This window comes from Megalops cyprinoides, chromosome 12 (genome assembly GCF_013368585.1).
Source record: "Megalops cyprinoides isolate fMegCyp1 chromosome 12, fMegCyp1.pri, whole genome shotgun sequence".
Classification (NCBI taxonomy): Eukaryota; Metazoa; Chordata; class Actinopteri; order Elopiformes; family Megalopidae; genus Megalops; species Megalops cyprinoides.
This window is the reverse complement of record NC_050594.1, coordinates 13,171,806-13,199,401: the sequence shown is the minus strand read 5'-3', so window position 1 is coordinate 13,199,401 and position 27,596 is coordinate 13,171,806. Positions and strand designations below refer to the sequence as shown.

Here is a 27,596-nt window from a genome sequence, read left to right as displayed (position 1 = left end):
GTCCTCCTTAATTGCCATACTGAGATGATGATAAAGTTGACTCCTGTTTTCTGAATGTACTTACATATACAGCATTTTAGTACCAAATATAACTTATTTCCATAGATACTGATAAATAGTGTAAATCAGAAACCTTCTCATTCTTTTGTGGTGACTTGTAAGGAGTAAATATGTTAGGATAGGTCTACCCTTTCCCTTTATCACAGCCTGGCTCATTTTGATGTATCCTCTCTTTTCCCAATGGAAGGTCTGGACAGAGCAGCATGGTTGAAGCAGTCTACAGACGGGCAGCTCCCCAATGGAGAGGGAGTGATCGTACCCACCATTGATGGTGATGTATCGCCCGCTTCAGTCCCCGACGGAGCACGGGTTAACTTGGTGGCCCTGGAAGCCCTGCAGTCATCCAGGGAGGAGCAGCTCCTGAACCAGCACGTCCGAGCGCTGTACCAGGATGACCTGGCGGTCAGGCACGGCGCGGGCCCCCGGCTGTCGCCTATGCAGAGGCCGAAGTCTTTGGCGGTGCCAGGGCTGACCACGGCCAGCCTTCTGCAGCGGCCCCCGAGCCCCGTCATGTACATCTCCCCCCAGGCCACCTACATGTCCAAGATCATCCCCAATGCCGTGCTGCCGGCCTCGGTGGACGTGATCGAGATCAGCCGCAGCCGGAGCAGGAGCAGCGTGCGTACGCTCAGCAAGAACAGCCTGGTGGCCCCCAGTCCCGCCCTCTCCCGCGCCTCCACAACCTCCAACTGGAGCAACTCCCAGTCCTCTGACACCATTGTCTCAGACTCCTCCACCATCTCCTCCAAGGGTGGGGCCGGCAAACGCGCCCTCCAGGCCCCCGACCATACGGCGGGCAACGGCGGCGGGGAAGCACGGAGCGGGGCCAACCTGGACCAGGTGAGCATCCACAGCTCCGTCAGCTGCATGAGCTCTGTCACCTCTGTGAGTGCGGCTGCGAATGGCAGAGCTGGCATGGGTAGGATGGCCGTGGCCAGGGCAGAGGAAGATTCGGAAAGCCTGCACAATGACAGCTCCTTTGTACGGAGCCTGTCTGTGATGAAGACGAAGAGGCCCCCGGCGCCGCCCCGCCGGACACACTCGCTGCACCAGAACAAGCTTCATCGCCGCTCCAGGGAGCCTCTGACTATCAAGGACCTGGCTGCAGCTGGTGGCACTGGGAAGATGCAGCTATCCGTCTCATCTAGCAGCACCGGCAGCCCCGCCTACTCTGCAGACTCCAGCTGTCTGGACGAATCCCGTTCCTCCTCTGCAGCCAGCCCATTCAGCCCACCACAGCCAGGTGCCACAGAGGCCATACCCAAGGACCTCCCAGTGTCCACTGGCTCATCCCCACAGAAAGTTCCCCTGCAAGGTAACGTTCTTGAGAGGACCATGTCCCCCTCCAGTGGCTACTCCAGCCAAAGCGGCACACCCACGCTGCCCTCCAAGGAGATCCATTCGCCCTCCACGCCTGCCAAACCAGGGAAAACGAGCTCCCAACCTTCCACTGGTGCCTCATCATCACCATCCCAGCCTGAGGCCCCCCCTCCTGTTGTCACAGCAACGAGCTCCAAGGTCACCTATGTGCCTGCCCCCATCAAGCTCAGGGAGCCACTTGATATCCCACCATACCCGAAGGTAACGGCACCTTCCCCTCCACCGCCCGAAACATGGATGTATAACCAACGCACCTTTGACTTGCTCTGTGGCCCCAAAGCCACCTCCAACATTTTTGTCGCAGTCCAAAAGAAGAGACTTGAGCGACTGGGAGTGTTGCAAACAGAGGCCCCTCCGGATGAGGAGCACCCCTCAGTGGCAGCAGGAGAAACTGCAGCTCCAGCCGAATCAACAGAGATACCTTCTCAAAGTGGAGAGAAACCCGCAATGCCGCAGCAAGATTCAGAGAGTGTCAGCGCAGCTCCAGCGGCCCAGAAGAAAGAACCACCCACAGTCTTGAAAAAGATAATTTCAATACTGCATAAAAAGGGGGCAGAGCAGGCACAGGAAAGTCCAGTGGTTCAGGCGGAAGGACAGTTGGGTCCTGTTGCTCCAAAGAAAGGCCAGGCGAGTCCGGCGGTCCAGAAAAAGGAACCGCCTCCAGTTATGACGAAGAGTAGCCCAATGTCTCATAGAAAGGAGCCAGAAAAACCCCAGGCAAGTCCACTGGCACAGAAAGTGGAGGTGAAGATCCAGACAGCACCAGAAAAAAAGACCCAGAGTCCAGTTTCAGAGGGCAAGACTGTCACACAACCATCAATGCATACTCTTTCTGTGGATGCTCCTAAATTGCCTAAGATTTCTCCACCCCCATCCCCACCCCCTGCCCATCACCCTCCCCCTCCTCCAGCAAAGCAGACACCCACCTCCTCAGTATCCTCCCCTCCTCCCGACACCCCCGAATCCTCCTGGCCCCCTCCCCCTCCACCTATGGACCCAATCCCATTACCTGTCTTTGAGGTCCAGGATGTGGTGGACTTTCCTCCACCTCCACCCCCTCTCTCACAGTGCCCTCCGCTGGACGGAGTGGGGACTGCACCTATCATTCTCCCTGTGAAGAAGCTTCCAGATGAGACAACGTCTGCCATGACTGCTGTGGCAAAACAACCCGAACCCCCTGCTACTCCTCCATTGCCGCCAGCCCAGGAAGTAGGACCGCATCCTTCAGAGCCAGTGCCTACTGCCACACCTGCCACAGTTAACGAACCGGCTAAGGTGACAACATCCATCTCAGTGGCCTCTGCATCAGTGCAGCAGTGTCCTTCCTCAGCTCAGTCCAATGAAAGTAAGTCCCATGAAGTCCCTCCTCCCCCACAGGAAGCCCCGCCACCCCCACCAGTATCTGTTGTGGTCCCGCCTGCTCCCCTCTTGCCTGTACAGAAACAGGCTCAGCCAAACTTCAAAAGGCAGGAGACCCAGAACAAAGAGCTGCAGGCACCCACACCGAAGGAGGGTGCCAGTATTCCCTTAGTCACACCCTCCCTCCTTCAGATGGTTCGCTTGCGGTCGGTCAATGTTGGTGACAACTGTGCTGCGGAGGATGCCAAGACCAGCGACAAACCTGGGCAGGAATTGGGGAATAAACCCATTCAGGACCTGGGAGACAAACCCAGACAGGATCTGGGGAACAAATCCACCCAGAACCAAAGCCAAAATCAGGTTGCCAGTCAAAGTGCACCCCAGAAGTCCCTCTGCCAGTCCACATCCGTGACATCTACCCCTCCTACCGTGAAGTCCCCTCCTGCGACCGTCACCTCACCCTCTATGAGACTTCAGGAGGCCATTCGCATGAAGACAGCAGCCATGTCCTCCCGCGATGGGCTTCCAGCTCGGCTGAGCACACGTTCATCTGTCTCCTTGCCGTCCCCTACTTCACCGGATGACCCTCACAAGTCCGCGGCATCCACTGCCAGCTTCATCTTCTCAAAAAGCACAAAAAAGGTTGTTATAGAGACACCGGCATCCCCTGATGCCCAGTCCGACCTCAAGAAAAACCTGGTGGCAGAGCTTATGCAAGTGTCTGATCCGGCAAAATCCGCCAGCACACAGAAGAAGCCAGTCAAGGTGCCACCACCAGTGGCCAAGAAACCCTCACAGCATGTACCAAATGATCTAGACAAGCCTGAGACTCCCACGGCAGCGCCAGAACTAAAACAGAACAGTGTACTTCCCACAGGGACTGGAACCAGTGGGGATACTACGTCTGCAGAGGAAACACCTGGAGACCAAACTCAACCAAAGGAGCCAAAGGAGGACCACAGCTCAGCAGGTATGAATTCAGGCCTTTCGTTTCAAGCTCCCTTTCTTGTTTCATGTTTAGCAGCTACATTCGTGCATTTACAGACCAAATGTGATTACCTCTCAGCAGGTCAGTGTGCTGGGTTGTCCAGTATTTTAGTTGAAGCATGTGTGACTCATAGAAAATGGTACTTGTACAGACGAGTTAGTCCATCCTTTTCACAGACTGTTAACAAATCACACCCCTCAAAAGTTACTTAAAAATACAAATTGTTTGCAGTACTTACTTCCAGACCACCAATACTCTATAGGAATAGCTGCATCTGCACAAAATAGAGATGATGTTCAAGTACAGGATATTGTCACAAAGCAGCTTATCTAATATACTTCTTATTGACACTATGGAGTGGAAGGCTTATATGATTGGTGTACAGTTCACTGAAGAATAAATGAATATAGTTTATTGCATGGTCTTTCCCTTATACAGCCACTTTGGCCCAGGGTAGATGACCAAATTATTGCTATGCAGGAGTGTCTGTTTTTTTTTTTTCAGTTGGATACCTGACAGGTTTCTCCATGTCTTCTTACAGGTAGCCCTGAGAGTGTGAATGCAGGCCTAGTGTCGTCATTGCCCACATCGTGATCAAAGAATGGACCAATCAGAAATTCAGGACCAGCCTCAAAACAGTTGGGAGGTAGTTGAGTGGTGTGAGAGAGAACAAGATGTAAAGATGGACACACTGAAGAAAAGATAACTGGAACTGCTTAAAGGGAGAAAGAAGTCTTTTGAGAAGACACTTTAGCCCCATAACAGCCTTTGTATTTATGTAAGAAAGGTGTTGGTCTTTAATTTCTTTAATTATAGCTTTATTTTGGAGTATTTTTCCAAACTCTGACTAAACTGAAAGACTGTCTACTCTGGCTCAAGTGAAACAGTATGCCCTGGGAATGAGTGGACAAAGCTATTTGTTTCAAATGATTTTGTTGAATTCACGGTCACAGTTTGACTACAAGGTAACGAGGTTGAGCACAAGTGGTTTAGATGGGGAAGGACAACTGCTACTAGGTTCAAAGGTGGTTGCCTAAAAAAGTTTGCGTTAAACCTGTATGTATAAGACCTGAAAACTGTATTTTTATATATATATATATTTGAAATATCACTGAAAACATGCACTATTCCTCTCTTGAGTGTAGCCAAAGTTACTACTAATCACATTCATCTTAAGTCATTCTGTTGTTTTAATCACTTCATAAATTAAGCTAATTGTGTTCCAAAGATCCCAAAACCATTCATTCCTTTTGGACAGAAAAGATGAGTATTCTCTAACTTAGTTTACTGGTTTGGTAACTCTTACTTGTTACCACAAAATGCTTTTACTTTTTAATGGCTTGTTTTTGTGTAGTAATGAGTATACTGTGCTTGAAAAAGGGATTCTTCATACTACAAAAATATATATACAAGATGTCAATCAAAAAGCACTTTGAATGATAAAAAATCAATTCTTTTTTTAAAATCTCTGAAAGGAAGTGTGTTGAACAAGACTATTGTGTAGTCCTACGGGGCTGATATTAAAAGTGGAAATAGCTGCTTCTTAAAATATAAGGCACTCAAACGTGTTCCCATATAAACCATTCGTTTGCATTGAAGAGGACTGTCATGGATTCAGGAAAAGCAAAGCTGTCATGGACTGGAGAAAAAAAACAAAACCAGTTTATTCTGTATGCATGTCTTTTTGTCCTCTTTTGTAACATTTGCTCCCTTGCCTGAAGTTTAATTGTGGTCATTTGACCCTCAGAGCTCTTGAACACGTCTCCCTGAACAGGTACGGACTTCTCTGTCCATGCAGGAGGTCCATAAAAGACCCCTTGTGAAGTGGAAGTGTCAATTCAGCTGGGAGTGGAGACAGAAAGAATCATTATTTAAAATGTAGTATGGAATTCTGTATCACCTCTCTATTGGAACAGGTGTATTGCATCACCTGATTTTGTTACATTTTTGTCTACTAAAAGAATAGCACCATTGTTAGAATCATGAGGTGGTGCAGAGGGTGGAGCCCAGACTGCCCTGTAGCTGCACTGGGTGAGAGACCTTTAGAGCAATAGTTAATGACAGACACCAACTCAGGTTGGACACCTCCAGCACAGGTATTTCCTGAGAAAGGCCCAATATGTCCCCTTTTAGGGACAATAGGGTGGGTGGAACTGAATCAAACTGAATCATCATGGGATCAAAAATCCAAGAGCATGCAGTGAGTGCAACTAAATTTGGAAAAGTGACAAAAAGGAGCAGCTGTGCTCTCAGAAAAAGCTGTCATCCTTAGTATCCACGGTGACAGAGTTTGGTTCAAGTCCAGGTGACGAAGGCCAGAGAAATGAGTCTAAAGTGGATTGATTCCCCTTTGTCTGACAAGCAACAGCAGTCTGTTAAAAGGTGTCTATGCCAGTGTTTCCATCTCAACTCATTTCTGCTTTAGGTCCTTTGCTTTTATCTGCTTCAGAGTTAGTACCTTCATGCAAGGCACAGCTGTCCTGTCAGGAATACCTGTCCTGTCCTGTCAGGAATTCCTGATACCAATCAGGAATCAGGGAACTGGGAACGCTATCTTCCACTGTCTGAAGATTCTGCCTTGGAAATGCAAAAAATATACATTGAACATAAAATAATGCCAATAATGTACAGTTTAGTATTCTTTTGTTCAGAAAGATTATGAATAAATAAAATGTCTTTGAACTCTTGTGCCTTGCATTTGTTTTCATCAAGACTGAACTCTAAACTTTTATTTCCAAGATCTCAAGAGCAGCTGTGTGTGTATGTGTGAATCTGAATTAAGAATTTTAAGGACATTTATTATAGGTTTCAGTGCTATTGTCCATGTAACTGACCATCACCAAGTGCAATTAGGCATGGCCTGTCAAAATGAGATTACATTATTGATCCACTCATCCACAGGATTCAGACTCATTTCATTACATTTCACTACATTCACTACATTCACATTGACATAGCGTTCAATGTTTGGCACAAGAGCTTAGTCTGTTCCAGAATATGCATTAATTTATAATACATTGCAGAAACCTTCACTTGCATATGAAATATATTTAGATCCATAAATCAGAGCATTACATCCAGAATGTTGCTCTATATCATCACCACTGTGCTGCCTGAATTTAATGCCAAATGTATTAATTGAATTCCTTTATCATCATTGTACATAAAGCACAACGAAATAAAAGAGAGCGCAGAGCCGCAGCCATATTACCGAATATGCCCACATATGTATTTAGTAATTCTCAGCTATAGTGTGCTGTTTAAACCACTAAATATGTATTTCTGTGTTCTCATTTACAGTTAACAGTTCAGTAGTGATCAGATAGCACCCAATAGTGGCCACTAGATGGCAAGCTCTTGAAATCAATGTGCTGGAGATACTTGGCTCAATTCTACATTAAGGAACCAGGACATAACCTGAAAGCTGCTGTTGGAAACATCTTTGAAGAGGAACGTGGGAGGACTTGCGCCTCACTGTACTGATAATATTGAGCAGTGCTCTGTGCTGGATATGTCGGGCAGGAAAAAAAGGTACAAGGAAATATCAGTCTCGCTTTGTCACGCATACGTCATGTCGCCACTGACAAAATGTTTTGGTTTTTGTTTTTTTTTCTGCCTCCATGATCGGTGACACCAAGACACATGACTGAAACGGAAGATGCCAGTTTTGGACAAATCTGGGATGATCATGGATAGCAAGTGAAGAGTGGGCGTCGCTATGGATTTTTAGATGACAGATGCGATTACCAATTAAACAGGATAACAAGCAACCATTGTCGTGGTAATCTGTTTTAGAGTAAGCTAACTCGCTGTGTTCACAAATATATTTCATGGGAACATTTAGAATATTTCTCAAGACATCCATGAATAAAGGTTTACATTTTGTCCGTAGAATGACGCAGTAACTCATGACATGGCATTTCTGTCCAAAGGCATCGAAATAAATGATTCTGTGGCATTCTATTTTTCACAAAAAGGTCAGTTCATCAGAGAGGGTTGAAATCAACTGTTACTTTTTGTCAAACAACTTTAAGATCGCACACAACTATAAGGACATTGAAGAGTGAAGGCAAGCTGTTGGATTCAATTTTCTCAGTTATGTCTTGACCAGAACTGGAATCGACTGCGTTAGTCGATCGTTAAATAGCGTCTTCGACGTAGTAATTCCTTTATTGTTTATTGTACTGCTGCCATGTATGACAAGGCAAGGTGAGCATCCCTACAACTTTGAAGATTACACTAGTCGACTACTTTATGCTTGTATTCATGAATAAGCACTTATTGCCGAAAATATGTGTTTTAGCACCATGTCAACACACTCTCAGTCAACACGTTGCTTTCATGTATGTGTGGTTGCCAAAACACCACCAGCGTCGGAAAATTCTGGAAAATGGAACGTCACGAGAAAGGTGTGTCTCATGACGTCTTCTTGTAGGTGATATAAGCACCTGTTATGAAGTCCCGCAGTAAAGGAGCAGAAACACGTCAAGGTACACCTACCGAGGAGAACAAACAACAGGAGAACCTGGTACCGTATTTTTCTATTAATTTTAAATACGTACTGGAGAAGATTAAAGATTAAATGCCAAATAACCTGACTTCATAAAAGAAAGATATAAGTATGTATTTAACAATTGTTTCACGTTGGCTTTTGAGTTGCCAGACAGCGCCGAATATAGCGCAAATGTGGCAGATTCGTTTTAAGAAACGCGACTTTAAACTAGTACTGGATATCACACGGAAGATCTTTCACTTGTTGTTGTGAAAGACAGTTGATTTCAACCCTGTCTGATGAGCTGACCTTGTTGTGAAAAATAGAATCCCACAGAATCACTTATTTCTCTGATGTCATTGGATAGAAATGTCATGTCATGAGTTACTGCGTCATTATAGTATTCTACGTATTATAGCATTATAATAGTATAGTACTATACATTATAGTATTACAGTATTCTAAATGTTCCCATGAAATATATTTATGAACACAGCGAGTTAGCTTACTTTAAAACAGATTACCATGGCATTGGTTGCTTGCTTCAGGATTTATCTGCTATCCTCCTCTAAATGTATGCATTGTACTCGGTTGTCCATTGCAGGTTAAACACTTGGAAGGCAGATACACTGGTATGAGCTGGACATTGAGAGTCACGGTTGTATTCTTCATCATATCTTTGATGCTCAACTCTCTCTGCTTTGGTAAGTCAAAATTATCATCATCACTGGTGAACAGATTTTAGTAATTATGAACTATTTCCCACTGTGCCTTGACTTGGTGCTCTCTGTAATGTAAACCAGTCAACCAAATGTTAGATCAGAAACTCATTTTTTGTTTCACCTGTTTTGGGGCCTTTCTAAATGAATGTACTGTAAATGATTGTATTTGCTTATGGCTCCAGAACAGTGTATTTTCAAGTTGACCTGTTCTGTTGTGCTCAGTATCAAGACTGTAAAGAATGTCAGAAAGGTTCTACTGTATGCTTACATTGACTGTAAATGTTGGTAAATGCTGTACAGTGCTGTATTTGGAATGATTTGTGATTTTTGTAGCAATAGAAGTGTTTGGTGAGTCTCAGTTCAATTGTGTAGCCTCTGTTATCAAAGAGTTGGATATCTGCTAGTAATGTACATAAATGTGGATGTGGTGCCCTATTATTTATTTGTTTTGAAATCTGACTTCTGCTCTATTGCACTGCCTCTCTCTCTCTCTCCAGCGGACTTTGAGGTCACAGTTCCCAGCACCCCCCAGTTCGTTATCCATGGGCAGTATGCAGTGCTAAACTGCAGCTTCCCTGTGGATGCAACCTTTGACCCAGCCAGCAGCGTCATCACCTGGCAGCGAGGGCTGGAGGTCATTCACAGCTTCTACCGTAGCCGGGACCAGCTGGACAGGCAAAGCCATCACTACGCCAACCGAACCAGCCTGTACCACTCTGAACTGTGGAGGGGGAACGCCTCCCTCAGACTGGACCGTGTCACCCCCGAAGATGCAGGGCCATACACCTGCTCTGTCAGCACCCTAAGCGGCAGCCAGAAGAAAACCTTCCCTGTGAAGTTTGCAGGTATTTACATCTCTGCCTCTTAGTTTTGGACTCTTCCTTGGGAATTAAAGCTGCCCCTCAGGACCTAAGCAACTTGGACTTTACCAGGTGCCCCTGGTGTGGACACACCTTTTTTTCGTATCTATGGTAGTAATATGTTTCCTGTCATATTCAGCCTTCTATACGGAGCCCCACCTTTTGGTGACAGCATCTAGCCACAAGATGAAACTGCAACTGACATCACGAGGGTACCCCGCTCCCACAGTGCAGTGGCTGAATGAGAGTGGAGAGGATGTCACCAATGAAACTGTCACTCATTCTCAGAAGGACATACATGGACTTTACATGGTCTCCAGCACATTGACCCAGGACAGAGGGGCCAAATCAACCCTCACATTCGTCTTGAGGAACAAGGACCTGAAACAGGAGATGAGGAGGGAGTTTAGCCTACAGTCAGGTAATTTCACTTGATGTGTAAGGGGTTTGTTACAAATTGATACCTTTGCCATCCACAGAGCACACCCTGAGATACAATTGGTGCACTGAGCTAAAAACTAAAGACCCCAACCAAGGGGAACTGACTGGACTCCTATTGTGGTTCCAGGGAGTGATGTCACCTTCTGCAGTGAAGGCTCATGTGCTCACTCATGTTACGGAAATCTGCTACAAACAGATATTTTGGGCCATCAGTGATAACTTTAATAATTCCAAAAACTTCCTCTTACCATCAACTTGTTTTTGTTATCAGATTCTGCACTATATATACTATGGAATGGAAACCTTATTTTTTTCCTGCTCAGATTTTTGAGTTTTGAGTTGTCCTTCATTTCCTTCTTTAGGTATAACCTTTTTTGTAGTCGACCATTCACACTGTGGCCCTTCAATCTGAATGTGACTCAAATCATTTTGACATTTGTTATTTTGTTTCAGAAGCTGCAGAGGTACCACAAAGTGATCAGTGATGCAGCTTGGTTGTTCTCCTCCCTCTGAGTCTGGTGATTACAGTTATAGGACTGGGAGTGCTGGCCTTCTACTTTAGGAAAAGCTGCTTCAATGAGACCAAGACTCCGAGCAAAAGAAGTCAAAACGGTCATGTACCTGCACTGAATAACGGACTTCTGTAAAATACCATAACTGCATACTTGAGGTATGTGTCACTGTTCTACAATTTTAAGGTATATTTACATTTGTGAATGATAAGGCTTCCTGATTGGCTCACTCAGTAATGGTGCTGAGCACTACCTCACAAGGCGATTGGACCATAAATCAGAGTTCGTTCTCCTGTGATGCGCTATGGGACTTGTAGTGCTTCAGTGTTCCTGCACGAGGGTGAAGGATGTGACGTTAAGGGATGCTAAATGTAGAGTTCCAATGTCAATTCCCCGCTGGAGCGCTGCTACTGTACCCTTGGGCAAGGTACTTAAGCCACAATTGCCTCAGTAAAATATCCAGCTGTATAATGGATAACATTGTAAAAAAGTGTAACCTATGTAAGTCGCTCTGGGTAAGAGCGTCTGCTAAGCGCCAATGTGAAAAAGTTCAGGTCTATTTTACATTACATTATTTAGCAGACGCTCTTACCCTGAGCGACTTACATAAGTAAGTGTACCTTGTCCAAAGGTACAACAGCAGTGTCCCAGCGAGGATGAAACCAGCAACCTTTCGGTTACGGGTTGTGGTCCTTAACCACTATGCTACACTGCCACTATTTGTATGTTGTTTACACTTCTTGATATGAACCAAATGTATTTATTTACCACTACATTCCACAAAAATGTAGCTTTTTATCCAGATTTTGAAGCTTTCTTTAACTGTAAAAGTATTGCTAGTTGTCAAGTAAGTTATTTAGCTAGGTGTTTATTTTACTCTGATATAGGGTGAAAAACTATTTTTGTATTGGTCATATTATGTATATTACATGCTGAAATATAAATGAATTTATTACTGCTGAAGAATAAATGCATATGTTACATATAAATGTATATAAAAGTATAAACTATACTGCTATACCTTTTTACCGTCATGTTCATCAGTGATACTGTATGCATTTCATTAAATTATATTTGTATATTTCTACAGTTCCCATGTTTACAGTGTACTTTTAAGCACCATCTTTAATTCAGTCAAAATATGGATTATATAATTGGTAAGCATACATGTTCCTCCCAATCGCAGTGCCTGCATTTCCATAATTGTTCTTTCTTCGCATTTGTACATTTTTTCTAGAGCAAATTAGACAATGTGTCTCACCTTGGGATTTGAACCTAAAACCTAGTTTCCATATTCATTACCTCAGATGCTCCATGTTTCCTTGATTGTGGTATAAAGACCTAGAACACAGTTTGCATTTCAGTATGCTCTGCCAGCCTATAACTTGGCAGATGTGATTCCAAAACACTTAAATCACAATTGCGTAGCTAACTGTCTACACTGTGGTCAGTTACAACAATGTACATGTTCTCAAGATACTTATTCAGAGTAACATACATTTTACATGATATTATATGGCTTATAAGTACCTTCCCCAAGAGCACTGTGAAAAGTTTGAGGTGACCAATACAGTAGATTATGCACTTTCCATTAGAAAGAGTCTCCTGCATGACAGTGCACAGAATCCAACAGTGCTAATCGATAACAACAAAATAAAAACCTCAATCAAAATAAAAAATTCACTGTTCCAAAATCAACCTGTCGCACATTTACCAACTAAATGGTAAATAAGGTAGCTCATCATGTTCACAAATATATTTCATGGGCCTGTTTGCAATATTGCCCTGAATGTGCTTCATGTTAAAAAGTTTCCCATGTGGTCTGTGAATAAAGCTTTAAATTTTTTTGCTATTTTTCCATAAAAGCTCAGCAATCAGAGAGGGTGAAATTACCTATTATTTTGTCAAACAGAACTGTCAGGACATTAGAGAGTGATGGCAGTCTGTAGGATTTTATTTTCTCGTGAACATTCACCTCTTGAATAGCAGTGGGTCTGCCAGTCAATACATTAATTATCTACTCAGACAATCCTTGAAGTGACTCTTCCTTGGGACTTGTAGCCAACTGTAAGGATTTAAATAATGTGGGCTTCCTCTGAGGTATAGACAATTAGACTGTACTTGTGTTACTCAGACATAATTTTCTCTCACTTGAAGGGGGGTCACAGATTATATGAGGCAAAGCAATAGGTCTCTATTGAAAGTTTTAGAACAGGCCAGCCAGTTGTCCTCACAATGATTTGTAGAATGGAGACATGTTTCTCTTATGTAAAGGTGTCAAGTTACCTATATTTCTTTTCTTGAGTGGTATTAGTACTTGTGAGTTGTATATTATTGTAAATATGAGTTATTTTGTTGCATCATTTAAATATATAAAAATGATTTTGTGTGTATACTGTTAATATTTGTCATACATGTAATAAACTGTTTACTTGAGAAAATGAAGTTACTATATTAACCTAGTTTTAGAAATGTAGTGCTGAAATGGCCACTAGATGGCATGCTCTTGAAACCAATGTGCTGAAGATGTATAGTAAAGTAAAATGAAATAAAATGGTCAAAGTTATAAATCATGGAAAAAAAAAAAACAGTTTCAGAGTCATGAGTCAGAGTCACTTTAAAGCTAAGCACTGTACCTCCAATCTGTCTTAGACTCTACTTCTTCCCTTGTTTGTGTTGTAAGGTGTGTTGTACTGCGGTTTTGCACTTATCAGTGTGTCAGATATTGTGAATTTACTGAAGCATGTATGCATTGTTCATCACTAGTTATATAAGCACTGTGTAAAGGGAAGACATATGTATGTCACCACCAGTAACCTCAGTGCATTTTTCTAGCTGTGGGTTGCTATGTTTATCCATAAAAAAAAAGCCTTCAAACCTATGGTGTGCCACACCCTGAATCATTCAAATGGAATGAGCTACCAACGGTTTCCACATGCCATACTCTGTATCACTCAAAGATACTATCTCTTTGCATGCTAGATCTAATACTTGTCAGACAGGAGTGTCAGTCAAGTGACAAAGTGCAGGCATAAATGTCTGCTTGCTCTGACACAGCCCAGACACATAGCCATGTCCTGTGCTCCAAGATAGGCCACCAGCCAACAAGTTACAGCTTACTATTAATTAATAATGTAGGTACTTTGGGGAATTTAGCACGTATTGTAAATATAACCAACCCAACTGTTCAAGTGTGTGTATTGTATTTGTCAATGATGCTTGTAGCTTGTAGCCTACAAATAAACATGCGTTAAAAGTACATGAAGTGAACACAACGTCTGCCACATATCACTCTATTATTAGTTTAGATATGCTTTGTGGGAGGGGCCTATGTTTTGACCCTGAGGAGAGGATGTCGCAGCACTACACAACGCCAAAATCAACTGGAAATTGATAAAGGAGCCAACACTAATTACGTCACGTTATAGGCGTGCCGGAACTAGGCTTGAACAAGTCTCTGCGGTAACGCCCAGGACTAAAGGAGCCGAGGTACACCTGCATAGAAGTACAGAAGAGAACATGCAGAAAACGGAGAAACTGGTACCATACGTTTCTATTAATTTAAAATATGTATGTTTAGATAAACTGATTTTATACACTGATCATATGAATATGTGTTTAATAATTGTTTTACGGCGGGATTTGAGTAGCCAGCTAGTCTTTTTTACAGACGCTATTCTTACATGTTTAAATGAGTTCGTTAAGAGAATAATGAAACATGTTTCTTAAAATGTGTTTGCCAAAGTATACTATGTAAACTATGTAAATGAGCATTTAGTAATTATTCATATGAGTAAGATGCGTTTCGAGTTTTCATCCAACAGATCATGTAACATAGTTCTGTACAAGTAATTCTTTTAAACACACGCTTTTAGCAATTATGACATGGCCTGCCGCAGCAATAGACAACCGAATGTGTGAATGTGAATGTTACCAAGTTGGCTTGTGTTGTTACGGAGGACGTTAAGATGATTTGCAGTTATTGACAGTAATTTATGCTAGTTTTATTGACAGTAATCTATGCTAGTTTACTCTCATTACCTTCTTGACCGCACACCAAAAGTTAAACTCTGTTTACACTTTTATTATTATTATTATTATTACATTATTATTGTCATTGTTGTGCTTTGTTATTTTGTTGTTATTGTTATTATTATTATTATTGTAGGATATAAGGTTATATCATCAGGGCGTCATTGCTGACTTACCCATTAGCAAGGTACCTAACTTAGCTTCACTAAAGAACCTGCTGTATGAATGTATGATATTTAAGATTTTTTTTTTTCCATGAGTAAGGGCATTGTATATTATAAAGTAATGTGGCAGTTTGAAGATCTACCTCCAATCTGCTAAAAACAGTTACATGACTCCATAAAGCTGACATCATTTAAAGGATATCACAGGGAACATCTGTGCAGTATAAGCACAGTATCTTGATTACAGTATCTTGATGTAGTAATTAAACCTCTTTCACTTGAATCTTTCATTTAGTTTGTTTATAAGGCCTCTTTGCAGATTTATCTGCCATCCTCCTCTGAATGTGTGCTTTGTATTTGGTTTTCTATTGCAGGTTGATCGCACTGAAAACAGAAACATTGATATGAGCTGGACATTGAAGGATACCAGTGTATCCTTCATTATATGTTTGGTACTCAACTCTCTCTGCTTTGGTAAATCAACATTATCAGCAGCACTGGTAGAAGGAGTTTTATATAAATGTGAAGTATTGTGAAGTATGTGAAGTATTTACCACTCTGCCTTGACTTGGCACTCTCTGTAATGTAAAGTTAATTAAATGTTTTAACATGATAATTTAATGTTTGATTTTTTTTTTTTTTTTGCTGTCATGCTTGTTCTGCTGTTTTGGACCATTTGGGCATTTTTAAAATGATTTGTTTGAAGTGATTCCATTTGCTTGTGGCTTCAGAAGAGTGTGCTTTCCAGTTGGTATGGGGTGTGATGCTCAGTACCAAGATTATAACAAATGGGATCATAACTCTAAGATTCTGCTATATAATTGCATCAGTTGTGGAGGCTGTTATTGGCAGCAATGTACTATATCTGGACTGATTGATGGTGTTTGTGGTAACAGAAGTATTCTGTCAGTATCAGTTCAATCGTGTAGTGTCAGTAGTCACACTCAATAGTGTCTTCTGGTAATGGACTTAAATGTGGATAGGGCATTCTTTTATTTATATGTTTTGAAGTCTGACATCTGCTCTGTTGCACTGCCTCTCTCTCTGTCTGTCTCTCCAGCGGAGTTCGAGGTCACAGTACCCAGCACCCCCCAGTTCGTTATCCATGGGCAGTATGCAGTGCTAAACTGCAGCTTCCCTGTGGGTGCAACCTTTGACCCAGCCAGCAGCGTCATCACCTGGCAGCGAGGGCTGGAGGTCATTCACAGCTTCTACCATAGCCGGGACCAGCTGGACAGGCAAAGCCATCACTATGCCAACCGAACCAGTCTGTACCACTCTGAACTGTGGAGGGGGAACGCCTCCCTCAGACTGGACCGTGTCACCCCCGAAGATGCAGGGCCATACACCTGCTCTGTCAGCACCCTAAGCGGCAGCCAGAGGAAAACCTTCCCTGTGAAGTTTGCAGGTATTTACATTTATACCTATTTATACCTATTGGATAGTTTTCTTCCTTGGGAATTAAAGCTACCTCTCAGGACTTATGTAATTTGGACCAGGTTGGACCACGTTTGTGCTTTGTATCTATTATAGTGCAATATGTTTCCTAGTATAGTTTACATAGTATACTTTGGCAAACACATTTTAAGAAACATGTTTCATTATTCTCTTAACGAACTCATTTAAACATGTAAGAATAGCGTCTGTAAAAAAGACTAGCTGGCTACTCAAATCCCGCCGTAAAACAATTATTAAACACATATTCATATGATCAGTGTATAAAATCAGTTTATCTAAACATACATATTTTAAATTAATAGAAACGTATGGTACCAGTTTCTCCGTTTTCTTCCAGCATTCTACGGAGAGCCCCACCTTCTGGTGACAGCATCCAACCACGTGGTAGAGCTGCAATTGACATCACAGGGGGGGTACCCTGCTCCCACAGTGCAGTGGCTGGATGAGAGGGGAGTAGAGGTTATCAACAAGACTGTCACTCACTCTCAGAAGGACAAACACGGACTTTACATAGTCTCCAGCACGCTGACCCAGCACAGAAGGGCCAACTCCACCCTCACATTCGTCTTGAGGAACGAGGACCTGAAACAGGAGATGAGGAGAGAGTTCAGCCTACAGTCAGGTAATTTTAGTCGCTATGTAAGCGTGTGTAACAAACCAGTACCTTTGCCACCCAAAGAGCACACCGAGAGATATGATTGGCCTGCTGAGCTAAAGACCAAGACCCAAAAAAAGAGAACTAACTGCACTTCAGTTATGGCCCCAGGGGGTGATGCCACCTTCTGCAGTGAAGGTTCACATGTTCACGGAAATGTGCTATGAATGGATATTGTGAGCCATCAGTGACTTATTCTGAAGTTATGTCCGACACTTCCTCTTACCATCAACTTGTCTTTGTTACCAAATCATGCATCCTTTCCAGATGGAAGCCTGAATTGTCTTGTTTTTTTTTGTGCTTAATTTTACAGTTGCTTGAATTTGTGCTTCACTTCCTTCCTTAGGTAGAACGTATTTGTGAGCTCATAACTGACACTGCGGCTTTTTAATGGCAGTGTGACTGAATTCATTTTGACATGTTTTATCTTGTGGTTTCAGAAGCTGAGGAGGTACCGTGTAGTGATCAGCGATGCAGGCTATGTTTTCTTCTGCCTCTGAGCCTTGCGATTGCACTCATATTACTGGGAGTTCTGGTGTTACACTTGAGGACAAAATGCTTCAATAAGTCCAAGACTCCAGTCAGAAGTCAAGATGCCGATGTAGTACAGAACGGACCTCTATAAAAGAACACAACTGCATACTTGAACTGTGTGTCACTGCAGGAATATTTAATGTGCACTTAACATTGTGAATGGTGGGGTTCCCAAGTGGCTGCTGAATCCTAACATCCAAGACAGCAGGTTGGAGCCTGTATTATATCACTAATCAGTAATGACCAGGAATCTGCAGCTGCCAGGGTCTTGTCGATATACCTCTCTTCAGAATTCACAAGTGACTCACCAGGCATTTGTGAGGTGATCAGATGATGTGAGTGAGAGGTACACCTATCTTCCAATCACTGCCTTCTCTCTGTTGTGATGCACTATGGGATCTGTTGTGTTAAAAGTAGTATCTGACGGTTGTATTCCTTGTGCTTCAGCGCTCCTGCATGAGGGAATAAGGTTTAACAGTGAGGCAAGGTAAATACAACTGCCAAATTTAGTGCAAGGATAAAAACAGTAGGGGTAGGGAAGAAAATTATAAATATCAATTTCAGATGTTCAGTTGAGTTTTTTTGAGTTTTTCAAGTCTCTGAAGGTCAGGTCCATTTGAATATTGTTTAGACTTTGTGATATGAACAAAATATATTTATTTAGCACATGACATTCAACTGAAATGTATTTTGTATCCAGATTTTCAATTTTTCTTGAATTGTAAGTGGTAGTTATTGCAAGTAAATTTTTACATAGTTATTTATTTTACTGTTTATTGAGATATGATGTCAAGTCTTTATATAGGTCATGTTATACATATGACCTGTTGAAGAATAAATTATAATTCAACTGCCATGCCATTTTTTTACTGTTTTGTTACATTATATTTTTGTAACCATCTCTGCAGTCCCCAAGTTTGTAGTGTGGTTTTCAGCACCAGGAGATGCTGATATACAATAAACATACAAATTAGAGGAAAATGTATCCATACTTATCTAATCACAGTTCCTGCATTTGCCTAATTGTTCTTTCATTCCATTTATAGTTTTACTACAGCAAGTTTGATAACATGCCTCACCTTGCTATTTGGACCTAAAGGTCGGTGTTCAATACCTCAGATGCCTCAGTTCAATACCTCAGTTTTGTTTGTTCTTTAATTTGGCATAAAGCCCCAAAGCTCATGCTATAGTATGCTCAGCTGAGTTACACGTATAAATTAATGTGGCATATGGCTTACCTGCCATTGCAGTAGACTTAAATCACAACTACATAGCTAACTGTCCACAGTGTTGTTGGTTGGAGTACATTTGCTTAGCAGACACTTATTCAGAGCAGTTTACATTTTATTGTGAGATTCCAAGGCTTTGCACATGATATTGATAGGTTATAAGTACCTTTCCCAGAGGTACAACAGCAGCGCAAATCCTGCTAATCAAACTGAAACTCCTTGGGTTAAAAGCCACACTCCTTAAAAATCACTATACCACTATACCACTGCTGATGATATAAGTAACCCCTAGAAGGACTTTATTCAGTTTGTAGGTGGCAACCCCTGGAGAAGAAGTCAGAAATAGAGGGATGTCATTTGAACAACATTTATCATGGTGATGGGAGGTGAACTTGGACCTCACTAGCAGAACTAAGGCAAGGGTACATTTTACATTTTGAAAGACCAGTAGTGCTTTTATTTTATTGTTTAATTACATCATTTATTTGCTTAACTCACACCCTTATCCAGAGAGATTTACACATATTACATTTTAACATATCATTCAGGCCAATATTGGCTGAAGCTCTTCAGGATAGGTGCCCCACCTGGCAACTGAATCTACAACCTTTGGATTATAAAATCAGAACTGAAAACACTACACCTACTCCACGGGTACAAGGAGGATGGACACACTTCCAATGAAATACACATACTCACACCTACAAGGAAGTCTTCCTAGGTTCATGACTCAATTTCCAACTTTTTAACATGACATTTTTCCCACAACCTGTGGTTATGTTTTGACTAATCTGTAATCTGAATTCATCTCCACCTATGAGCTGGGACTGCATGGTTTTCTTCTGATTCCATTGGAATGAAATTAATCAGATAGCTGAAGTACCTTTGAGGCATTCTGAAAGCAGGATGTGATGAAACCAGATATGCTTTACTGGTTATAAATGAGATAAGCATTCCACACATCACAGACAGAAATGGGGGCAAAATCCAAAAAGAATTACCTTGTATTACCTTCATAAGAAAATAAAATGTCTGCAATGCTAAATAACTGCTTAGCAACCAGTTAAACATTGTTTCACCTACATAGAGTACACATCCATTTACAGTACCAGTCAGTTTGGACACACCTGATTAAGATAATGGAAAACATGCAAGAGATTTTGATCCTAAGACTTATGCTTACATGCTTAAAATTTGTTTCTTATAAAAATAGTGAAGTTGATGCCTGTGTATGAATTTCTTTCCCGGAAAAAAAAAAACATTGTCTACTTTGAAGAATCTAAAATATAGTTTTGATTTATCACTTTTTTTGGTCACTGCAGAATTCCATTGGTGTTACCTTTTTATTGATGTTACTTTTGTAAAATGTGAAAATTAGTACAAAATAAATAAAAAAAAAACCCTTCCATGAGTAAGCGTGTCCAGCCTTTGGACTGCTACTGTACATTTATGGTTCAAAGTAGAAACAATGATGGCTTCTTCAAGCAGGTTTTCTGTAAACTAGACAAATAGAGTGGGGTTATATTTACAAAACATTTGTTTTTATATGCACTGTAAACACAATCAGGTTGTAATTGTGATAAGAATGGTATTTAGGTCCTGCCCCTTTCATAAACATTCCTTGCCTTGCAGTAATCACTGTTATATTCACCTACCCACAAAATAGCACAATACTGACTAGGTACAACAACCATTCTGTATACTACCAGGGATTTCACAACCAGAAGGTCCACATATAAGGTATTCCTTCATGCTAGGAAAGAACCTTCAAACACAAGTCATCCTGCTGTGTTTGAAGGTTGGAAGTTTGTTGGAATGACTCGGTTCACAGTCATGTCCCACAGAAGGATTAGAACACGTGATCCTCTCGTCTTCATTTGATTTTTATTCCCATCAAGTATCACTTAACAATAGGTTGTTTAAGTCATGCAAAGCCATCACAAGCCACAGAAAGGTGGCTTCAGGTGACACTCAAGAGCCACAGATCCATCCAAGGGCAGGTCTGGTATGTCAGCCACCCCAGTGTGCACCAGCCAGCCAGTCATAATCGGTAATAAACTCAGTTTCTCCAATCCCAGAAAAGAGCCCATAGTGCAGGTGGTCTTCCTCCACTGCCCCCTGCCCTCTCCCCAAACCGTGCCTCCTCCCCAGTCTCCTCCCAATCTCCAAACACTGACCCCTCCCCTATCATTTCCTTTTGATTGTTTGACACCATCCTCTGCCTTTTTAGCTCTTCCTCTCCAGACTCCTTGTCTGGAAGATGTATGTGATCTCCTTTGTCCTTGTATGAATCATCATCATCATTATACATGAGCTCATAGTCTTCCTGCCACACAGGGTCCTGGTAGCTATTGAGCTGTTCTGTCTGCCTATCTGTTTTAGCCTCGAACCATAAAAGGTTTTTTTTGGTTAGGTTGACAAGCGGAGTGTTAGCTTTGGTTTTGAGGAATTGGGAGGTGAATGTCATAGGCCCGTTGGTCTGGAGGCCTGGAATGAGTGAGGAGAGGGGACAATGAGTTAATACAAAAGTGCATGTTCTCCCTAGCAGTACTGATCTCAGATCAGGGAGGAGAGGGGGTATGTTATAAAAACTAGATGACACGGGTAAACAGGGGTAATGGGGATGGGGAGTTTGTGTCTCAGTCCAGAGAAACTTAAAAGAAAAAAAAATGGATTACAGTGTGGCATAGCAGTAAGGAGCAGGGGCTTGGAACCGAAAGTTGGCTGGTTCAGTTCCCCACTGGAGTGCTGCTGTTGTACCCTTGGGCAAGGTACTTAACTCAGAATTGCCTCAGTAAATATCCAGCTGTATAAATGGATAAAAACTATAACCTATACAAGTTACACTCAACAAGCATGTCTGCTAAATGACAGTAATGTAACTTGCCTTCATACATTGATCGCCTCGCTTTAGGAGTTAGACATTTGGAGTCACAGCAATCACATATAAAATCTTTCCCAGAGAGAGCTTTCCACCTGTGGGAGGGATGAAAGATCGGTCAAGGTCACAAAGTGCACATTCAGTTTTTCTGGGGCCATTTTTGTTTTTCACCAAGATATTAGGGGTTAGTGTACGTACTTCCTGTCCTCCTTACTGTAGGTACAAGACTTGGCAACAGGGCTGGGATCCCCATCCATCACAAACAGCTTGCAGTGGAGGAACACCTGCAGGGGGGGAACCGCCAACACCTTCAGCCCCGAGCAGGGACTCGAACAGCCAGTTCTTGCTTCTAATTTCACAATTATGACATGTGTATGACATGTAACTTGACTGGTTGGTCTGGACAGGCCGACACAGGGAAAGAGGCGTGTTACAGATTACCTTCGCTGTGGGCTCCTGCGCGAAATGGAACGCATCAAGAACAAAGTTGATGGCTTCATCCGTCCTTGGGGTGACAAACTCAGCACTGCTGATGTCCATTTTGCTGTCCACCATGCACCTGTTGAAAACCAGTAAGTGAGTGTAATAATGGTCACCATCCAGTCGCTGTGCATAAGCTATATTCAAGCCCCCATGCTCCACTACTGCAAGGCAGAGCCAAGGGAGAGACATCACATGCAACAGTTTGCACATTTGCACAGCATGGACAAACCACAAAGCTACCCTAATGAAATTTAGATGAAACATGTTGATTTGCATTCATGCATAAATCAGGAGTATTGTGAGCTTTCCAGGCCAGATATATAGCTGCTGAATGGTGAATCTCCATAAAAAAAATAAAAAAAAACCACTTTCAGTGTAGAACACCAAGTCACTCACATGTACAATGTAATTATTCTCTACTCAGAAACATAGAAATAGGTTTATCATTAAAATGACTAATACTCAAGATGATGGCAAGCTACACTTAACTGGGTCACACTACCTCATACAAACTGGGAAAAAAAAAAAAAAAAAAAAAAAAAAACACTCCTACAGTGCAAACCTACTGAATGTTTCCCAGTTTATTTTTTGTATCCTGACCCCGTTTTCTCATCTTACAACCTTAAGACAGAGGCATTTCAATCTTTGTAAAATATATGCAGCACAACGGATAGACTGGAATGCTTCGCCTACCCAAAGTTCTCGATGAAGGAATATTTGGGAGTGACAGCAGGATCCTCAGACATGGAGGCATAACAGTGATCAATGAAGAGTTTTTCTCCCACCTGAAGATGGTAGGCAAACACCTGGAAATTCACCCTCTGCCCCAGAACAAATATATTGGATGGGGTGGGTGCAGTCCAAGCAGCTGAAACAAATGAGACATGACAGCTGATAACTGCCATAAACAAGAACTATGACATACATCACGTTTCTCTGCAACTAATAACGCTGATCACTGCCTACACAAGGCTGCAGAAGCGATAATCATATACAGACAGACCAGTAGGAGTTTCATGCAATATCGTAGTGCTGTAACTTTTTTCCCGACACTTAGCTAATGCGCCTTGCGACAATGCTTGCAGTGCTTGATTTTTGTTGTCTTGGCTCTCACAGAACACTGAACAGTACATCTGTGGCGTCGCACGGCTGATATTTTGATGCACTAGGCATAAAATATGGAATGGCATGTTATGACAAAAAAGCATTACCCTTTTAACAAAAACATAAGTAACCATTTTCAATACAATCATCATTGCATTTAAAACGCAATCAGTGAAAAAAGTACAAAACCACGTCTGCATTATAAGAAGCATTAATAAATAAGATGTAATTAACCATATATATTAGCTCCCTGTTACCAGTTTTAAGAACACAATTTATTATTTGTCCAAATATTATATCTTTACTAAATCGCCACATTAAAAACTGGGCCCTTACCGTTCATTGTCCGGATTCCATAACTGGGCACTTGCCATCTCAGAATCTTGCGTGTCGGCGTTTCCCAAGTTGGATGCACTGCGAGCTGGTACACGTGATGATAGCTACAGACACAAACGGTTTCGACTTTGATAACTCGGTCCATTTTCCAGAGATGGGAAGGCGATTTTGGAGAAGACGATTTTAGAAAGACGATTTTACCTTTTTAAATAGCACTGGATGTCTACGTCGATGCCACGGGCTCTCAGAATTGGCGCGTGGGTTGTTAGGGGTACATAGTGCAGGACAATTTTAAAGAGTACGTGACCAGGCTGCATCTGAGGATTTGGAACCAAAACTGTTCAGGTTTTTATGGGTGGATAGATGACGGGGTGAGGGATGCTGAGTCTCAACACTGACACTTGGGTTCACCAGAAACTTACCTCGGGCTTAGCATCGCACGAGATCAGAGGGTAAGTGAAAAGCAAGTCACCGGAGGACTTGTCAACCCCGTTGCTCTTGCAGCTCTCCCCGAGCGTCAGCTCAGCGGCCGTCGTAGTAAAGCCATAGAATGACTTTTTGACCCTGACGGTAAACTCGGTGTTGGAGCACGTGACCGAAACGTCTGGGAGAGAAGCGAAACCCGGCAGGGGCAGGGGGGTCCCCGCGTTGGACATCTCATGTTTCTCTACATCGTGTGGTAGGGTCGCAAATGGATAATGTTCTGCTACCGGCGAAAGGTGCCGGGCAGCCCGTGTGCTGGAGAAGGGACTGTCTAACTTTGAGAAGGCCGCAGAATGTTTCCTGACCGCTGGCGGAGATCGAACGCCTCTCGGTCTAAAGCCTTGTGGATCGCCCACAAAGTGCGAGGCAGGTGCTGTCTCATAAACCTCAGTTTTGCAAAGTATACACAGTGAAACCAAGCTGCAAGCAATACTTAGATGGCAGTTTACGTTCATTGCAATAACCATTACAGCCGACTCTTAATATTACAATTCTCCCGCTTGTGAACTCACATCTAGCTGTCCCCAGCCGGTGGCAATTTGCTAGACGGTTGCCGACGATCAGATTAATCCGTGAATTCCAATGTGTTGATTGGATGTAATTAGGATAAAACAGATGCATCTGGGTCCAGACGATATAATGATTTTAATATTTCACAAGTCAAGTGGATAAAGGTGTGACATATCTCAAACGTTTTTAAAGACAGCTTAAGCACTGTTCCAGATCAGTTAGTCACTAGGTTAGAATTCCCTTAGATCAAGATATACGCATATTGAAATGTTGCCCGTCATTTGAGTTGTGACTGGTTAATTATTATTGTCTTAATTAATAGTGATTGCTACGGAGGTGCAGGAGCTCTCTGCAAACCTAAAGGGAATGTTGACCTTCGGGACAGTCCCTGTCATATAAAAACCTGAATGCCTCAGTTGTGTGTATTTAATAATTTCCTTGAGTTAATGGGAAATACTCACATATCCATCCGTAGAATTATTTCAAGTAGTATTTTATTGATAATATTAATTGCCAAATTCCATCACTACATTTTCGTCTAGGATCAGATATTGTAAACATGCAATTTTTCCATCTACAGTTTCAGAAACATATTTACAATTTATATACAATATATACATGTACAACATATACATTTACAGCAATAGCTGCAATGGAATTTCACCAGTTTCATTCGTAAACTCAGGACAGATGACACCGATACTGAGCGCCCCCTACTGGACAGATTACATTTACTAAAGATTTACTAAATCAACCCCTTCCGTGCAACCGGCTGAATTTGAAAGTCTGTACAAAAACATGCCAGTTGTACCCTCAGTCCTAAGAAATAGCTTTTTGGCCCAATACAAGGCTTTGGTCCACACACCTTTTGGCCAGTTGTGATTTAACAAAATAACTACAGGAGTTGCAGGTATGATTTATGTTGGATCCACTGTTCCTAAAACATAGGGCATAATATACTACCATTTCTGAGTCAGCCAACACATGCACAACACATACAGGACCTCAATCACTGTTCAGTTCTACACAGAAATGGTTGTTTTCCAAGACATTAACATACATGTTTAACAGATGAAGCTCAAATGCAGACCTGAGGGGCACGTAATATGTGTTTTTCTCCCAGCAGCTCCAAGCTGCATTCAGTTGACACTGTAGGTGAATTAGCTCAACGTCCTCAGGAGCAGGTTTTGATGTCTACACCATGCAATAAATCTGTAGGTCCATGTTACAGGAAATGCTGTCATGTTAATTACTGCTCTAAAACTAGTACAAGAACGTGAGGATGTATCAGAATTCCACAAATGCATGCTCACACATTTGGGAGGACTGAAACTGAAGCATGCACTAGGACATTGCTTCACTATAACTCAGAGAACTTAAAACCACCTGTTGAAAGTCCCACAAAGGAGGCAGTGATGGAGAAATATCTTTAAAAGTATTAGTAATCTACAGTAGTGCATTCTGTTCAACCATAACTAGAATTTTTCCTTGAAATACTATGGCATTTTTGATTTACATCAGGAGGTTCAATAATTGCGCCTAATGAAAATAAGGCTAAAGGTCATTATGCAAGGATACCGAGCTATAACCAATTCTGTGGATGCCAAATACTTATGCACCCACCAGTATGTCTGGCTGTGCATACTGCAAAGTATTCATGTATGTAGAATACAAATCTCCATTTCATAATAGCCTTGTTATACTAGCAGTCTGACAACCATGCTTCTCTGACGCTCACTTAATTTACCCGTACTTTGAATTTGTGCTTTTTTTTCTTCTACAAAACAGTATCTCTGGAAGGGTTAAATAAAGTATGAAAAATGAACTAGAATCTCCAATTCAAACACAATTACATACTAGGCATTTACACTTTACATGCTCTGCTAAACAGATGTTTCAGATAAACACAGATATTTAAACTCAGCAAACACTTAGCTCCACCCTAGCCGTGTAGGAGTAGATACAGACACGTACACACATACCTTGAATTTTTAGCTGTTGATGCTTCAGACAATAAATACATAGTGAGCTGGATACACTTTCAAAATTAATTACATCTTTCAGTGTCGATACCTTAAGCAAAAACAAAACAAAACAAATAAAAGGAATAAATATTTAAATAAAGCTCTTGACTTGCTTGGTATGGTACAATAATGAAATTTCCCCAGCATTTCCAGCCATGATGAGAAGTCATAGTTTTTTATGTATACATACACTTCAATGTACATGTGTTGTGAGATGTAGAAAGAAATCACTGCTTTTCTCTAGGTGTCTCAAATGCGTGACACAATTTTCCAATTTTCAAAAGCAGGTCTTACAGTCTGAGGGCTGCCTGTATCCAGTCCGATCTGGGAAAGAGAACTTCTTATTCAACATCAGACAGCAAAAAACTATGTCCTGTTTTTCCACCAACTACAGGTTAGTATTTGAACTGTATGTTTCCTCTGACAGCAACAAAATCCAATCCCTCTTTCATGATCCATGTATGGTCCATGTATCATGAAGGGGCTCCTCATTCAGTGAATACTGGCAGATGGCAGAAACCATGGTGTAAACTTGTCAAGAATAGGAAATGAAAACTTCAGGCGTGATACCGGCCTATAAAGCTTCAAAGTTCTGCCCTGTTTTACTGTTTGGAGTGCATCTCCTTCCCCATATAAGGCGCATCTTGTGGCATAAAACAGACGAGAGAAGGGAGACCTCATGCTGTGTATGGGAGAACTTTGAGCATGCAGCTGGGGGTTTGTGCTAATACTGTCTATCCCTGTTTAATCCTGCTGTAGCGTTTTGCTCAGTATAGGAGGTGTTAATATTAAAGTCAGATTGTACAGCATCTCTCTGTTAAAGTAATTTAAAACAACATCAGAACCTGTTAAAAAAGCACCTGTCCGTGGTTGGCAAAGGTAGATGATG

General features: G+C 42.0%; 2 protein-coding genes across 3 annotated transcripts in view; both read left to right on the top strand.

Moving 5' to 3' along the window:
• Positions 1–4,930, top strand: part of LOC118787333 (uncharacterized protein KIAA1522 homolog) — a 54,277-nt gene extending 49,347 nt beyond the window's left edge. For both annotated transcript variants that reach the window (XM_036542856.1, XM_036542857.1), the window contains exons 7-8: positions 248–3,769; positions 4,329–4,930. In XM_036542856.1, the coding sequence (XP_036398749.1) occupies positions 248–3,769; positions 4,329–4,381 (3,575 nt within the window). In that variant the 3' untranslated portion in view covers positions 4,382–4,930. The remainder of the gene's footprint in view (positions 1–247; positions 3,770–4,328) is intronic.
• A 3,117-nt stretch (positions 4,931–8,047) lies between these two features.
• LOC118786886 (CD276 antigen-like) lies at positions 8,048–17,305 on the top strand. The gene is made up of 8 exons (XM_036542234.1): positions 8,048–8,315; positions 8,884–8,983; positions 9,499–9,846; positions 10,001–10,282; positions 14,164–14,354; positions 15,385–15,484; positions 16,071–16,418; positions 16,806–17,305. Exons 1-8 carry the CDS (start codon positions 8,241–8,243, stop codon positions 17,288–17,290), a joined length of 1,929 nt encoding a protein of 642 aa, XP_036398127.1. The 5' UTR covers positions 8,048–8,240; the 3' UTR covers positions 17,291–17,305.
• The last annotated feature ends 10,291 nt before the right edge of the window (positions 17,306–27,596 follow it).